Genomic DNA, 15822 nt, shown 5'->3' with positions numbered 1-15822 from the left:
ATATAAAACTCCAAAAATAAAATGAATAAATAAATAATTACGCATCCGCTACATCGCTTTCTACACACTGCACTTTCTACAGCCAAAATGTTTATTTTAAGACATTGGCAATCACCCAATCCTCCCTCGCAGGAAGAATGGATGGTAGCAATGATTCAAACAGTATCACATGAACGTATATGTCCCTAGAAGAGGAACTAGATACATTTTTAAAAGGCATTAGGGGAGACTATATGCTCATCTGGGCGGGCGACTTTAATAGCGAGAAATTTAACATTTCAAACGGGAATATTGTGGTCATGGGGATAAACAGGATGACCCTTGCTCTCACTTCCCTCATAATGTATATAGTGATACTATAATAGTATAATGTTCAAATATAACTTGGAACTTTTGGAGCCGTCTGGAAAAAAGTGTGAAATAGTAGTTACAACTTACGAAGGATCACAATCTTCATCAAGTATTGATCATATCTTGATCTCAGGAAACTTTAAGGGCTTAGTAGAAAACTTTGGAGTACAGATAAGTTCGTTCAATGATCATCAGCCATTATCCCTGGTGCTGAAGTAATCCCGACTCACCCGGAAGAGGTGTATTTAGTATCTAATATTAAACCTCATGGAGAAATGGCACTTTTATAAATTGGTTGGGTGTAAACCCCCTAGCATTCATGGATAATGTAGTCCAAAAAAGTCAAGATTATATATCCGTTTGCTTGAGGGGATCCTCTTCAGACTTACATGTCATAACAGCTTTTTGTAATATAACAGGCCCTATTTCTGATGATTGAAAATCAAAAAATAAGAAACACACTCATTCCCATCTGAGATGGTTTGATCAAAAGTGCACCAAAATAAATCAGGAAATAAAAAAGCACTAAAAATTACACCTACATAAAGTGTATAAGCAAAATTTGAAAATAATGAAAGCTGAAATCAGAGATTTAGCCTGGGATAAGCTGGTCCTGGCAGCAGAGACACAAGAAAATACATTATTCTGGAAGACTCTAAATCATCCCTTTTTTAAATATGAGTCAACCATTAAGATTGAGACTATAGTACTACCAGAAGAATGGCTATCACACTTTGAATATATATTTAATCCGAATAAAGAAGATTCCTTAATCCCTGATAACAGCTACACTATAACTGTAGCCACCCCTAACCTGGCCCCCATAACATGAAATTAGATTAAAATCACCCTAGATAAAAGTGCAAATGGTAAGGCATCTGGCCCGGATGGGGTTCCTATTGACATTTTCAAAAGTAATACAAACTTCTTGTCCTTAATCCTACTCAGTGTCTCCAATGCCACAGCAGGAGGTGTATTGCCCACTAGCTGGGTTCGAAAATGTTATACTCCCGACTTTTAAGAAGGGAGACAGAGGGGTCGCAAAATGCTACTGCCCCATATCCTTACTGGATTCAACATCTAAGTTGATTAGAAGAATCCTCTTAGAAAGGCTAGAAAGTTGGGTAAGTGAAAACAACATTCTTACCGAGTCCCAATATGGTTCAGAAGAGGTAAAGGGACCGTTGAGCAGTGTGTCAACCTCGAACTGTTGATGGGGAAATATACCATTGGTAAGGAGGGCAACTTACTTCTTTGTTTCGTAGATTTGACGAGCACTTTTGATCTTGTCGATCACAAAAAATTATGGCAGACCTTAATAGAGATGGGTGTTCCAAAAGACATTATAATTTACTTGTCACAAATTTACGCTCTATCAACTTCGAGAGTCCGCTATGGCCTCCATGGCGAATGTACCCCCCTGTTTTAGAGTTACCCGAGGTATACGCCAAGGGTGTGTCCTCGCACCACTTTTATTTTCCCTTTATATAAATAACATTGACATTACTCTGCAAAATTTGCAAGCTGATGCCCCCAGAATTGGTAATCACATTACCCCAGTCCTTTTGTATGCGGATGACGCAGTCCTGCTATCAAGGACAGCTAATGGGAACACATTAGCGGTGTTGGAATTTAGTTAAAAAAATTCCAAGATCCATTCCCTAAAATCTTTAACCCAGTCCTGGTTCTGGAGGAGAGTACGGTCGAGCTGCCACCTCGGCTGCTCCCTTTTCCCGCCATCTATTGCGATCTTAAGTTCGATTTTAGCGTGGTCAGAAAAAGGATTGCACCCACTGTCAATTTTTAAAATTTGAAGAGATCTGGATATAAGATAAAAATCAATTCGATATGCAGTGGCGAAGCGATGTGAATAACAAGTAAATTTTGTGTCTTCCGGATTCCTAATTCGCCAAGGATCTACCAGTTGATATTCTTTTTTTAGGGCATCCACCGCTCTTAGAGTATATGGTTTACATTGTTTTTTATTTTTATTTGATGTGTCTTTCTTCAAGTTTTGTATGAAATTAAAATCACCTCCTAGTATGATCTGTCCCGGAATTCCCCTCAAAGACTCATGAATTTTAATCAAGCTTTCGGTCTCGTCAGTAACAGGGCCGTAGTAGTTGACAAGATTGAAAGATTTTCCCTGCAATTTAACCATTACCCATATCCATCTTCCCTGTATATCTCTCTGAACTTGTAGGATTTCCCAGGGTATTTTTCTCGAAAGATAAATTGCAACTCCCCTCTGGGCCAATCCAGCTGATGCGAAGAAAGCGTGGGAGAAAAATCTGGGTAGAAAAAGTTTTGGAGAGTTTGATTTTAGGTGCGTCTCTTGAAAATATACTATTTGGGGGTCAGATGAAATTAACCATTTTATGAGAGCGCCATATTTTTGCTTATTTAACATTCCATTGGCATTGACTGACAAGATTTTACAATTGCTAAAGTTCATTTAGATTTTTCGTTACAGATAAGCTTAAGTTTCTAATCATATGATTCCTATGTCGTTTACTCCTGCCCCTGCTCCTTTTCTTTTTTGCTCCGATTCCCCCCCCTCCCTTACTCCCCTTAGAATTTTTTAAACTAAATTCCAACACCGCTAATGTGTTCTCTGTTTGGGGTGGGTTTAAAGCTGCTGCCCGTGGTCAGATTATTGCCTTTACGACAGCCCAGGCCAAAACAAGATCGCTTAAAATAGCTCAACTCCAGGCTGCAGTCGAAAAAGAACATATTCTCCGGGATCGGAAATGTCCCAACGAATTCGAACAGGCAAAAGCTATCTTGCGGGATTTCTTCATCCTAGAAGAGATCTGTAGTTCCAAAATGTACCAGCAAAAAGTCTATGAAGAAAATCAGTTAATAGGTAAATTGTTAGCAAATGCAACTAGGAAAAAACAGGAGTCAGCATTCATTTTAAAGATACAAGATCCTCAGACTGGTCGTGATGAAGTTGACAGGGAAAGGATCTCGCAGATTTTTGTTACACATTACCACAGTATCTACGCAACGGAATATTCAACAGGCGACGATATGATTTTTAATTATTTTTCCAACGTCGCATTTCCTAAACTTTCTGAGAGTCGGGTTTCCCAACTAGAACTAGAGATTGAAACAATAGAAATATCAACTTCTGTAAAGGAAACAGCCGGAGGAAAAGCATGTGGGCCAGATGGATTTCCCATCGAATTTTATAAACTATTTTTAAAAGAATTGCTGACCCCTCTGAAACAATTATTTAACAACATTAAAGAGGGAGGTCGCATACCGGCAATATTTAAGGAGGCTACAATCGTGTCATTCGTGAAGAAAGACAAAAACCCCGACAATATCAACTCCTATCGGCCCATAAGTCTCTTAAATTCTGACTACAAAATTTTAATGAAAATATGGGCCAAACGTTTTACATTTGCGGCTCGAGAGGTGATTAGTAGAGACCAGACAGGTTTCATAGCCGGTAGATCCATGGCAGCCAACACCGAATTTCTAATTCAAGCTTTGGACTATTTTAATACCAACTTAACCCCAGCATGCATTGTTATGGTAGACGCGGAAAAAGCTTTTGACTTAGTCAACTGGAGCACCCTGTTTTTTATCCTAAGACAATTTGGATTTCCAGCCCAGATTGTCAACATGCTACGTATAATTTATCAAGACGCCTCGGCCCAGATTTGTATTAATATGAAAACTGTCGGCTCGATAAAAATTAATAGAGGGACCAGGCAGGGTTGCCCTCTTTCTCCGTTGCTATTCACCTTTTTTATTGAACCTTTAGCAATCAAGATTAGAAATAATGCTGCTATTCGATCACCGGTCTTCCGAATGTCCAAAATAAAATTATTTGCTGACGACATTATTTTATATCTGAGGCCCGATAAAGAAAATATTGAGAGTGTTTTAAAAGAATTTAGAGAATTTGAACAAATTGGTGGTTATAAAATAAACTCCAATAAAACAGAAATACTAGCTTTAAATACTGATATTAATTATCTCCCATTGGACTTAAGAACACAAGCAGCCAATAAAGATCCGATTAGGTATTTAGGAATTTACATTAACTCTCATTACCACCAGCTGTTTGAATTAAATTACACCAGGATGAAAGATAAAATTAAGAAGCTTTTGGATCAGTGGCTTTTATTACCACTCTCAATTGTGGGCAGGGTATCTCTTATCAAAATGTCAATACTTCCGTTGCTTATATTTTTATTTAGTAATATCCCTATAAAAGTCAAGCTCTCCTTTTTTAAAGAAATTGAGACGATGTTCAGAAGTTTTGTCTGGGGGAAAAAATGTTCTAGGGTCAAATTACCAATAGTACAACTATCTACCTCACTGGGTGGTCTTGCCCTACCAGCTGTGAAAATATATTATGAGGCCGCCTTTTTAGATATAGTGACGGGACTGATGGGCTCGACATCTAAGCGAGACAGTTTCTTTTTGGAAAAAATGCTTCAGGAAAATAGCTCCAATTTACAAGTGTTCCTAAAGACTTCCAAATATCCCAAAAAAACCCGATATAAGACCTTAAGGGAATATCATTCTAGACTTCAGTGTCTTTCAAAAAAAATGGACTCCTCCGGCTGGCAATTCTTGAGTTTGAGGGAATGTTTAGATCTCGGGCTCCAACTAAACAAAAGTCATTTAATTAGATGGGAAAAGTGCGGGCTAAAAGAATTAAGACACTTTTCCATTCTTAATCGAATAATTTCGTGGCAAGAGGTGATGTCCAGAGCAAACGGCCCGAATAGACCTACGTTTTTCGAATATATACAAATCGTATACTTTATAAGGAAAATACATGGTATTATTAACTCTCCATCTGAACTAGCTGTAGCCCTATACGGAGCCAAAATAATGGGTATAGGGAATTGGTATAGGCTGCTATTTCAACAAAATCATACGCCACTGGTTGAAAGCCACCTAAGAAAAATAGACCACGTGACACAATGCAGCCTTCAATATAAAGACTGGGAGACGATATGCCGTTTAGGCAATAAAGCACTAAGAGCAGCTAACTTTAAAAGGATGGCCTTTTTATCACGCTGGTTAGCCTATTTGACACCGGAGGCCCTGGGGAAAATTTACCCGGAAGTAGAAAATAAGTGTTTTAGATGTCTTGCTAATGGTCAAGGTGGCTGGCACCATATTTTCTTCTCTTGCCCGAAACTAAATCTATTCTGGAATACAATTTTTGCGGATTTGGGAAGGGCAATCGGGAAAAATATTCAGCCAGAGGCCGAATCGGCTTTGTTTGGTATCGCGAAAAACAGAACGATAATTAATAGGGATGAAGAGACTTTTCTATTTATTTCATGTATGGTTGCCCGATCCTTAATTCTACAAAATTGGAAGTCCACCGATGCTCCCTCTCACTTGAAATGGTGGATGAAAATGAGAAGAACTCGTAATTTTGAAAGAGCATATGCAGGCCGGGTGGGTGCCATTAAGAAATTTGAGAAAAACTGGAAGTATTTTAGTGATCTGGAAAAAGACAAAGGAAACTGAACAATGTCTGGGTCAGGCTGTTAATAATTGTAGTAGTTTTATACAATCAAAAAACACTAGCCTCTTTTTTCTATGTAATTGCTGCTACAATTCTATAATGATGGTTATCAAATCTTTTCCCAAAGCACTTTACCACCGTCGTCTCATAAATCGACGCACTTGTACTTTTCTGTCTCCTAATGACTATACTTGAGAAGCACTAGCACTTTTTTTTTTCTATACATTGCTGCTTATTAACAACGGATATTATATCTGTTCCTTTAGCATTTTATGGTCTGCTGTTTAGTACATTACATCCCTTCCTCATTATGGATTAGTTTTTCTGATTACTACTTTTAGCAACATAAAGGAAGGAGCTAAGATGGGAAGGCTATTTAGTACTCTTTAGAGGTTTCTAATATTGAATTCTTTGTATTTATAACATCTTGTTATCATAAATTGTACTTTGTATTTGGATGCTATGTCGTTGCTCTGCTCTGCTCAATAAAAAATTTAAAAAAAAAAAAAAGGACAGCTAATGGGTTACAATGTTTAATCACATATTTGGCACTCTTTATGAATGGGAAAAACTTAATACTTAATCTTAGTAAACCATTTACAATGACATGTGGAAGAGGGAAAACCAAACATAGAATTCACCATATGGAAGGTGTTCCCATTGAAAGAACACCCTCTTTTTCATACTTAGGTCTCCTCTTTACTTGTCAGGGAAGTTAGGGTACCCACATCAACCGTTGTAAATTGAAATTTATAAGATTAGTTGAGGCTATTTTTTAGATTTTCACAAAAAATCAGGAACAAACCAGTTAGGGAATTTTTGACCCTATATAGGAGCAAATGCCTTACAGGTACATGTTATGGAGCAGCAATATGGGGGAGAGCCAATTATACTTCATTGCAAACTCTGGAAAATACATTCTTAAGGAGACTTTTAGCAGTCCCTGACTCTACGCCCTCATAAATTGTTCATAAGGAACTGTCTGTCTCTTACATTAGTGATTAAATCAGTATTGCAGCCCTTATGCTCTGGTATGGGATCTGGACTAAAGAAGAGACTGAATTTACAAAAGAGATCATAATGGATTGCTTAGCCTTAGATTGCTATGAAAAAAAATCCCATGGCTTCAGTACATTCACAATCTTTTAACTGAGTGCAAGGTGGATGTCGATTTCAAAGATCCCACGACCATCCGGAAATATATTGAAAGAGACTTAAAACTGAGGCTTACAAAATCAAGAGACGCACTATGAGATGGGGCAGTATCCTCTAAGCACACTATAAAATTATATTGTGAAGGGCCATTATCATTGGGTACCCAACCATATTTATTGTGTATAAGAAATTTACAGCTTAGGTTTTTTCTAACTAGATTATGATTAGGTACTCTTCATCACTTGATTGCATTTCCAAACACGGGCAAGTGGAATCGCACCCTTCCAAATTGCCCCTGCGATGGAAAATTGTCACAGACAACACTGCACTTTATACTTTTTTGTCATTTTTACAGAGCTATTAGGAAGTATGTTTTACGCCCGCTATTTATTGATTGTAAATTGTATTTTTATAAACATGCTTTTAATTATATCTGTAGTTTGGAAATTGAAATTGTTTGCAACACAGTAATTGCCTTTGTACAAATGGCAATCAAAAGAAGAATAGTCAATTCCCATTTGGAGGCCTTAATATACGAAAAATTCAGACCCTCAGGGAAAGATTCATTCATTTTTCTATTAAAAAGTTCCTTGCTCCTATTAGATCTTGCTCAAAATTTTAAATAATTTGTTTATTCACCTTCTTTAATTGCCAGGCACTTTATGTACTAGAATGTATTGTATTGATTAAGTAATTGTTATTTTGAATAAAATAATGTAAAAAAATTAGAATGCTTTTATGGTTGTATTTCATAAACCGAATAAAGCTTGATTGACTTGACCTGACTTGATTCAAACAGCATCACATGAATGTATAATTTATTGATTACAGGATCAAGAGGAAGTTTTCCAACAAGTTTGGACCTCTTATCTTCGAGATCCCTGAAATATAACTTCCTACCCATACCTCACACGTCTTTTTTTTCTATCCTCTCCTTTATCCCTTTCTATATTCCCTTCTTCCATCCTTCTTTTTCTTTCTTTTTCTTGCTTTTGTCCTTTTCCTGCCTGGGCAAGGAATCTACACTTATTTCTCTTTACATATTTATTTATTTATCTATCTATATATATGTATTTATCTATTTATCTATTTATGACTCTTTAATATCATCCCCTCTCTTTTTTCTATAATCAACCCATACTACGTATCTTATGCTCCATGGATTAATCTTTGTTCCCCTTTTTATTCTCATTTTCATTTTTATTTTTATGTTTGTAATTATATTATATTCATGTTTCCCTCTGTTTAATCTTTTTCTATGACTATATATACATAGACATTTATGAACTTATAATTTTATCATATAATATATTCTTTTCTATTATTGTCTACCTTTCATTTCTTATATGATCCCTTATGTAATCCCTCTTCCCTTTGAAACTGAGCGTTACCTTTATTGATGATAATCTACTTTGCGTCCATAATGTTATATATATCCACGCTTTTTTATGTACCTTACAATTTTCCAATAAAAAAATAAAAGCAGTCACAAACATGGTGTTCTGCTGGCCCTTAGTTAATAAAGATCTTGTTATAAACTGGTATGCACTGAGGTATATCTTCATGTACACACATTTAATTTGTGCTGCATTTTATATCTTCATTTACAGTTCTTTGAATATACAATAAAGCAAGAAATACGATTTAACTCTGTGACAGAACTATGTGCAGAAGTACCTGAACATCAGACCTTTATTGGAATGAAGTACTGCCCAAAAGACTGGTATCCCATTCCAGAGAATATCATCTGGGAGTTTAAACAAGTAAGTACTCCAAAGAAAACACGAGCCTCTGACTTCCAGACACCATGCAACCCAGAAGCATTCAAAATAGAGTGCTGACCTACTTTGACAACATGCATGTTTGTAAGCATTCATAAGAGCTATCTCACAGAGATCTCACAGACTAGTCAGTGTCCTAAACAAAATGATGACTTGGATTTTATAGGGCACACTAAGCATTGGCATACCCTGCTCTTTCATGTTTTACCATTGGTTTGACCTTAAGTGACAATTCACTTTTGTTTAGATATACACTTTATATTGCATTAAACGTTTTTTGTAATTGTATTGAAGCATTTCACACTAATATATTCTGTTAGGACAAATGAACTACGTGGAAATAATTTATTATTGAACCTCATAACTTCCTTTCCTAAAATACAAAAAGGCAGAAGTTTGATGTACAGTATGGCAGACAGGGTTCTCTGCACAAACATGCTCACAAATCTGACAGTCCTCCCACTCTAGTTAGAGCCAGGCAGAGCGTCACGTTTCCTCTAATGCTGCCCTCACTGGTTCTGTCGGCAGAAACCTTTTACTGACAGATGGACGTCTTGGGCCCAATGGTGTAAGTACATCAGTTTTCCACCCTATTTTGAATTCGTGGTGCAGTGTTAGATTTAAATCCCTGATGTCAGCCATTCATTAAAAGAACATAAGGAGCTGATAATATAGACAGACATCAAAATATTTTGACGTTTTTTCTGAAGCAAACCTGTTAGGCTATCCTCAGTGGAGCTCTACTGTAATAAGCTGACTACATAACATACAAATTCTCACTCATTCCTGTAATCCATTTATGCAAAAGAGAACTGAATTCTAGTAAATGCTGTAAGCAGTGTCTCTAGTGTCTGTGGCTTAGCCACTCCTTGTGTGACATTTGCCTTTCTTTTTCAGGTACAAATTGATAAATCACCCCATGATTGAGAATACAGCTTTGTAACTTATTGTCTCCGGGAGACTTAGGAGTTCATTGCTGAGACAAAGAAGTCAGAAAGATAGTCTTGCATGCTGCCGATCTGTCCTTCCTGGACGGAATGTTTGTATGGTCAGAATGAAATCTCTGAGTTGGAGGATGTACCAAACTGACAGCATTTCCAATTGCGGGTGACCTGGAGGTATGGGTACACTGAAATCATTTCTGCGGTCTACTTGGGACCTAATATGAGAGACAGGCCCAAGGAAACCTGTCACTCCTAACACTGGATGCACTCAGGATCCTCCTAGATCCCTTCTCTGCCCTCAGCCCAAGGTCCCGGTATTATTTGTATTACTTAAAGCGTCTTGATCCAACATTTCTCTGCAGGTGCCACTGCGATTTTTGCTTGGAGCACTTCAGTAACTGAGGGCACTGTTTCCACTGGCTGTAAGTTAATACACTGTGCAAAGAGTAGAAGGGCTAGCACTTCAGTAGTATCTTTTGGGTCTTGACAGCAGTGTTAAGGTACTCACACCAACTTCAAAAGGATGGTAAAATGTTTAAGGTGTATTTATCAAGAGGAACTAGTCTGGGGGTACGTGATAATGAAGGAGCTGTATGATTTAAACATAGGAAAAAGAAGAGAGTTTTTCTTTTTCATGGAGCCCTCACCCACCAACCTAGTTGGTGGCATGCTTCATCTTCGGGCCCACCTGGTGACACCGAGTGTGTCCCTGGTGTGCTTCAACACCTGATTTATAGCGGAGCAGGTGCTCTTACTGAGTGTGCGGTGTGGTGATGTGATAGTGACGTTAAAAACTGTACAGTGGTCCCATTACCCAAAGGGTTTTCTTTAATGTTTGGGCAACTGGCAGTAATAAAAACAAGGCAGTGGATGTGTGTGGAGTGGTATTTAAGAACTCCTACATCCAAGGACGGTCTACATGTTTCAGCCAGGCCTTGGTAATGTACTGGCTTTCCTCAGGACCTAAATATGTGCAGTGTGAAGTCTAAACCTAGTTAAAATGTTTAGATCAAAAATGTGTTGCACGCTCTATGGTGCATTATGTGTAAGAGGGGAATTCCCTCTCAAGGCATTCCTGTGAAGGGAAACCATAACATAAAATGAAAAACAGAAACGGACAAACATACAGATGTGATTGCAATTTTTAGGTAAGTATAGTTCAAATTGCTAATATTCACGTACACGTGATGACCCGCAAGGACACTGTAAAAAAAGGCGGTGTAATTGCCAGAGTGATGGCAAGACGTGGCAATACCAAAATATGCGCTATTTGTGTAAGACTATGTGCATCATGGTGATGGGTATATTTGTAATTCTTACACTAGCAACTTGCAGGAAACACCTCAATAGATTCCGGCAGGGGTGCTGGCTGTGTGGATTATTTCTGGGAAAAGAAAAGAGAGGCGGACGCAATGGAGGCCGTGGTGAAGCGCTGAAAGTAAAAGGCTTACCAGGATCGTAGCGGAAGAGAGGTTTCCCGTGGCCCCACTTACTACATCAAAGCTCTGGACCCGTGTGAAGACCTATTCGTCTGCTTCGGATCTCCGTCGATAGTGGCCTCGGTCTGTGAGGCGCTTACATATCCCTGTGATTGGCAGAGGAAACAGGTGTGTTCAATTCTGTGGATTAGAACAGACAGACATGGACAACAGACTAAGGAAGCCCGGGGTGTGGCCATGTTCAATGACGTGCCGTGCGTAGGCAGGTTGTCATGACTACCCTGTAAACTCTCCGAAGGGTGACACGGGTACAGAGAGCCCGGTCCAGTGAGTGGTTGTGCCTATTCTAACTGGAATAGTGAGTTCGCATGAAGGTGCGGAGCACAAAATAAAAAATTTACATCTGTTGAGTGTTTGACATAAACACAACAGGTCTGCTCGGTAAAAGCTGACCATCTGTTTTGAGGTGAAGCGGTACGGTTTTGAGGTGGAATGTGTTCGCCCGGCCTATGTTAATTAGGCAACCATAAAAATAAAAATATATCCAATTTTTCAAATATTGGCGGAGAGAGGCCATGAATGGTGCATGTGGGCACAGCAAGAGCCTGTGTGTTTATCAAGCGTCTACAATGATCATATCTAGAGAACTCATGTGTGTGGTTCCAATGCGGGATGTCGCCCAGATGTTGATACTGCACTTTCTGTGTAGGAAGTCACTGATTAGTAGTTAAGGCTATGCCATGGGATAGTCATTTAATCCATTAAGATGGGTGGAAAGACGGTAAATCCGCCGCTGTTCTTTGTTTAGAATGCATTTCTCATTGTTAGTGTTGTTGTGATCAAAATGTTCGATCACTGTCCAGGACACGTCGTTCGTGGTATGTCCTAGTTGTAGGTAGTGGTCTGTCAGGCGGCTGATGTTTTTCTTGCACCATATTGTGCTGCGGTGTTCAACTATTCTGGTCCTGATTTTGCGTGTCATCATGCCCACATAGCGTAGACCGCATGGGCATTCGATAAGATAAATCAGGTTCGTGGAGTTACAGTTGGTGTGTCGTAACTGTCTCCAAGTGGTTCCTGGTTCAAGGTCAAGTGTTTTTGACGGGCGTGTCAAATGACAAACGCTGCAATTGTTACAAGGGTAATGTACTGTGATGTTGGGGAGGCCCCATGTGTTCCGTACCGTGTTCAGGATAGGTTTTTGGGTTGATCTTGGGTGCGTGGATACTAATCGATCCTTGAAGTTACTAGCTCGTTTGTAGGCTAGGAGTGGTGCTTCCCAGTTTCTGCTACCTGAGTTGACAATCCGCCAATTTTTGTGAATGATGCTTCCCACTTTGTTGGAGGCTTCATTGTATGTGGTGACGCACGTCAAGGGTTGGTTGGTCTTCTCACGGGTAGTGTCCTCTAGGAGGGCCTCCCGATTTTCATTGCGTGCTCTTTTTTTGTGTTTTGCACAATTCTGCGTGGATAGCCTCTATCATGGAGTTTGGAGACTAGAGCCGCCAATTGTTCATGGAAATCAGATCATTCACTGCAGTTTCTGCGTATTCTCAGGAATTGTCCGAATGGAAGATTTTCCCTCAGTGGTCTGGGGTGGAAACTGTCAAATCTGAGGAGGGAGTTCCTGGCCGTTAGTTTGTAGTGTGTAGTGGTTTTCTGGGTACCATTCTCTGCCGTTATATTGAGGTCCAAAAATGCCAAAGTAGTGGAGCTTGATGTGCAGGTGAATCTAAGGTATGGATCTCTTTCATTTAGCCACAGGAGGAACAGAGACAGGGATGCTGGAGTGCCTGTCCAAATCAAAAACATTTTGTCAATGTTACAACGCCATATATCAATTTTAGCAGTGTACGGGTTGCTGGTAGAAGTTATGTGAGTTTGTTCAAAATGGTGGACATAGAGTCCTGCTATACTGGGGGCAAAAACGGTCCCAATTGAAGTGCCGTTGGTCTGGAGATAGAACCGCCCTTCATATTCAAAATAGTTGTCTTTTAAGGCCAGTGCGGCACAGTTAAGGATGAATTCTCTGGGTGGGTGGTAGTCCCAGGGTGTGTCCACTAGGATGTCATGCAGGACTTGCAGGGTAGCGTCCTGTGGCAAACTAGTATAAAGACTTTCGATGTCCAGTCCTACTAGTAATTGTGAGGTGGGATCAAAACTTAGGTCCTTGATAATGTTAAGGAGATGTTTAGTGTCCTTGATATATGTTGGGGTTCTCTGTACCAAGGGGTTTAAAAAGAAATCGCAATATCTGGACAATGGTTCCAGGAGGGAGCCAATTCCTGACACAATTGGGCGTCCCGGCAGAGGTCTTGTGTCTTTATGGATTTTTGGCACTGTATAGAAGTATGGTACTTTTGCATTATTAGTGCACAGGTAGTCCGCTTCTTGTTTAGAGATGTGTCTGGATTCTTAAGCTTGCTCTACTAGGGCTTTTATGGTTGTTTGTAGGGTCTTGGTTGGGTCTGCTCTTAGCAGTTTGTAGTTCCGTGTGTCACTCAGTAGTCTGCGTCATTCATTGTCATAGTCTGTTGTATTTTGTAAGACAATTCCTCCTCCCTTGTCTGCCGGCTTTATGGTCAGTGTGCGGTTGTCCTGTAGTTTTCGAATGATTTCTCTGTCTTCTTTGGAGAGGTTGTTGAAAGTTTCAGTCTTTTCCATTCTCTCTATGTCATGGTCGACAGCTTGCTCGAAAGTAGTGATTTCCACTGGGATGCTTGCAGGCGGGGGTATAAAGGTCGATTTAAGTTTCAAGCCTGTCTCATTGATTTTGATGTTAGTGGAGTCCTCATGTGTCTGTTGTTCAAAAAAGGCTTTAAGTTTTTGTTTTCTGAAGAACTCGGCTAGTTCCAAATGGAAATTAAATTTGTCCAGTTTGGAAGTGGGGACGAACGACAAGCCTTTGTTGAGTACTGTTTCTTCTCTGGGTGACAGTGGGGTGGTTGATAAGTTGAAGACCAGAGTGGGTGATGATTCGTCTGCTTCTCTTACAGCAATCCGCTCGTTCCGGGTTGTTGTTCCCGTGTCCTGTTCCGTGTATTGGCGCTCATTGGGTTTTCGTCTTCTGCCCAGTGTACCTGTTGGGTGTTGCGCCTCCGGCCGCGTGCTCTGCGGCCCTGTCCTAAAAAAGGCGGTCTCTGGTTCCCTTAAAAAATGCAGGTGGCCCGAATTGGTACATAGGGGCCCAGCCAAAGTACGGGTTTTGTTTAGGATGGGCAAAAGGTGGTGATCCAAAGTTGCTTCCTTGCAGTGGTCCATTCCATGGTTGCCGCCAGCGTTGTTGTCGCCCTCTGCCTCGTGGTTTATATGAGTTGGTACTTGAATCGCTAGAGGCTGAACTGCTGTCTCCGGAGACCTCGCTTGATTGGTCTTGTTTGTTAGGGGCTACATAGTTATCTTCTGTATAGGGGTATGTTTTAGCATACGAAAATCGCTTTAGACCTTTTTGGAATTTGGTTACTTTCACCTGAGTTAGGTATTCCTTGTATTCACCCATTTCTTTGTTCTGTTCATCCAGTTTTTTCTTGAAGGCAGTGATGGTTGTCTTAAAGTGGGTTTCTGTTGCTTGGATGTCGATGATCATTGCTTCTGATAGTCGTTTGGCGGTCTTGATGATTAGTACCAGCCAGTCCCTGGTGCAGTGGTGCCAGGCAATCTGGGCCCAGTCCCTCCTGAAATTGGCATCTTTCAGGAAGATCCTTGGGACGTTGGTGACTAGGAGTCCGATTTGGGCGGTGTTAGTACGTAGGTACTCCGTTAGAATGAGTCCGTGTCGGATAGTTTTGATCCTGTTGCGCTTCTTCTCCGTCATGGTGTCCCAATCAGTGGTTAGGGCTATGGTGTTAGAAATGCTGAAGTCCGCCAGAAATGAGGGGTCTGCAAGTATTTCACTGATGTCATTTTCAGTGAAGGTTAAGCCTGGGTTTTCAGCCATGGCTATACGAATGAGTTAGCTCTCACAGCTCTGCACTGCCAGTGAATAGTAAATATCAAAAGGAGAGTGAGGATTAGAGAACTAGTCCTTATCCCCAAGTGTACTATGTATTTATCAAGAGGAACTAGTCTGGGGGTACGTGATAATGAAGGAGCTGTATGTTTTAAACATAAGAAAAAGAAGAGAGTTTTTCTTTTTCATGAAGCCCTCACTAGGCCTGGGCGGTAAATTCCGTTCCGTTCGCGGAATTTACGGAATTTGGGTAATTTCGCGTTCCGCGGAGAACGCGAAATTGCCCAAAAATCTGCGTTCCGCGACTTCGCGTAATTTTTTGCTTGTTCGCGTTCTCAATATGCGTGTTCGCGAGATATTTCACCCCGAGCACGCAAACAGCGATCGCGAACAGGAAAAAAGTATCGCGAACAAGCAATTCCGCGTGTTCGCGGCATTTCTGCGTGTTCGCGGAGATTTTTTACCGTTTCGCGGAGATTTGCGTAACGCGATTACGCGAATTCCGCCCACCCCTAGCCCTCACCCACCAACCTAGTTGGTGGCATGCTTCATCATCGGGCCCACCTGGTGACACGGAGTGTGTCCCTGGTGTGCTTCAACGCCTGATTTACAGTGGAGCAGGTGTTCTTACTGAGTGTGCGGTGTGGTGATGTGATAGTGACATTAAAAACTGTACAGTGTTCCCATTACCCGAAGG

General features: G+C 40.3%; 1 protein-coding gene across 1 annotated transcript in view; it reads left to right on the top strand.

Moving 5' to 3' along the window:
* The window catches only part of GALNT4 (polypeptide N-acetylgalactosaminyltransferase 4), a 755766-nt gene that overhangs the window by 695559 nt on the left and 44385 nt on the right, over positions 1 to 15822 (top strand). Inside the window, exon 11 of the mRNA XM_085606793.1 lies at positions 8623 to 8775. Coding sequence (XP_085462919.1) covers positions 8623 to 8775 — 153 coding nt within the window. The remainder of the gene's footprint in view (positions 1 to 8622; positions 8776 to 15822) is intronic.

Source organism: Triturus cristatus, chromosome 5_2 (genome assembly GCF_964204655.1).
Source record: "Triturus cristatus chromosome 5_2, aTriCri1.1, whole genome shotgun sequence".
Lineage (NCBI taxonomy): Eukaryota > Metazoa > Chordata > Amphibia > Caudata > Salamandridae > Triturus > Triturus cristatus.
The sequence above is the reverse complement of the archived record's forward strand: the minus strand, read 5'-3'. Positions and strand labels throughout refer to the sequence as shown.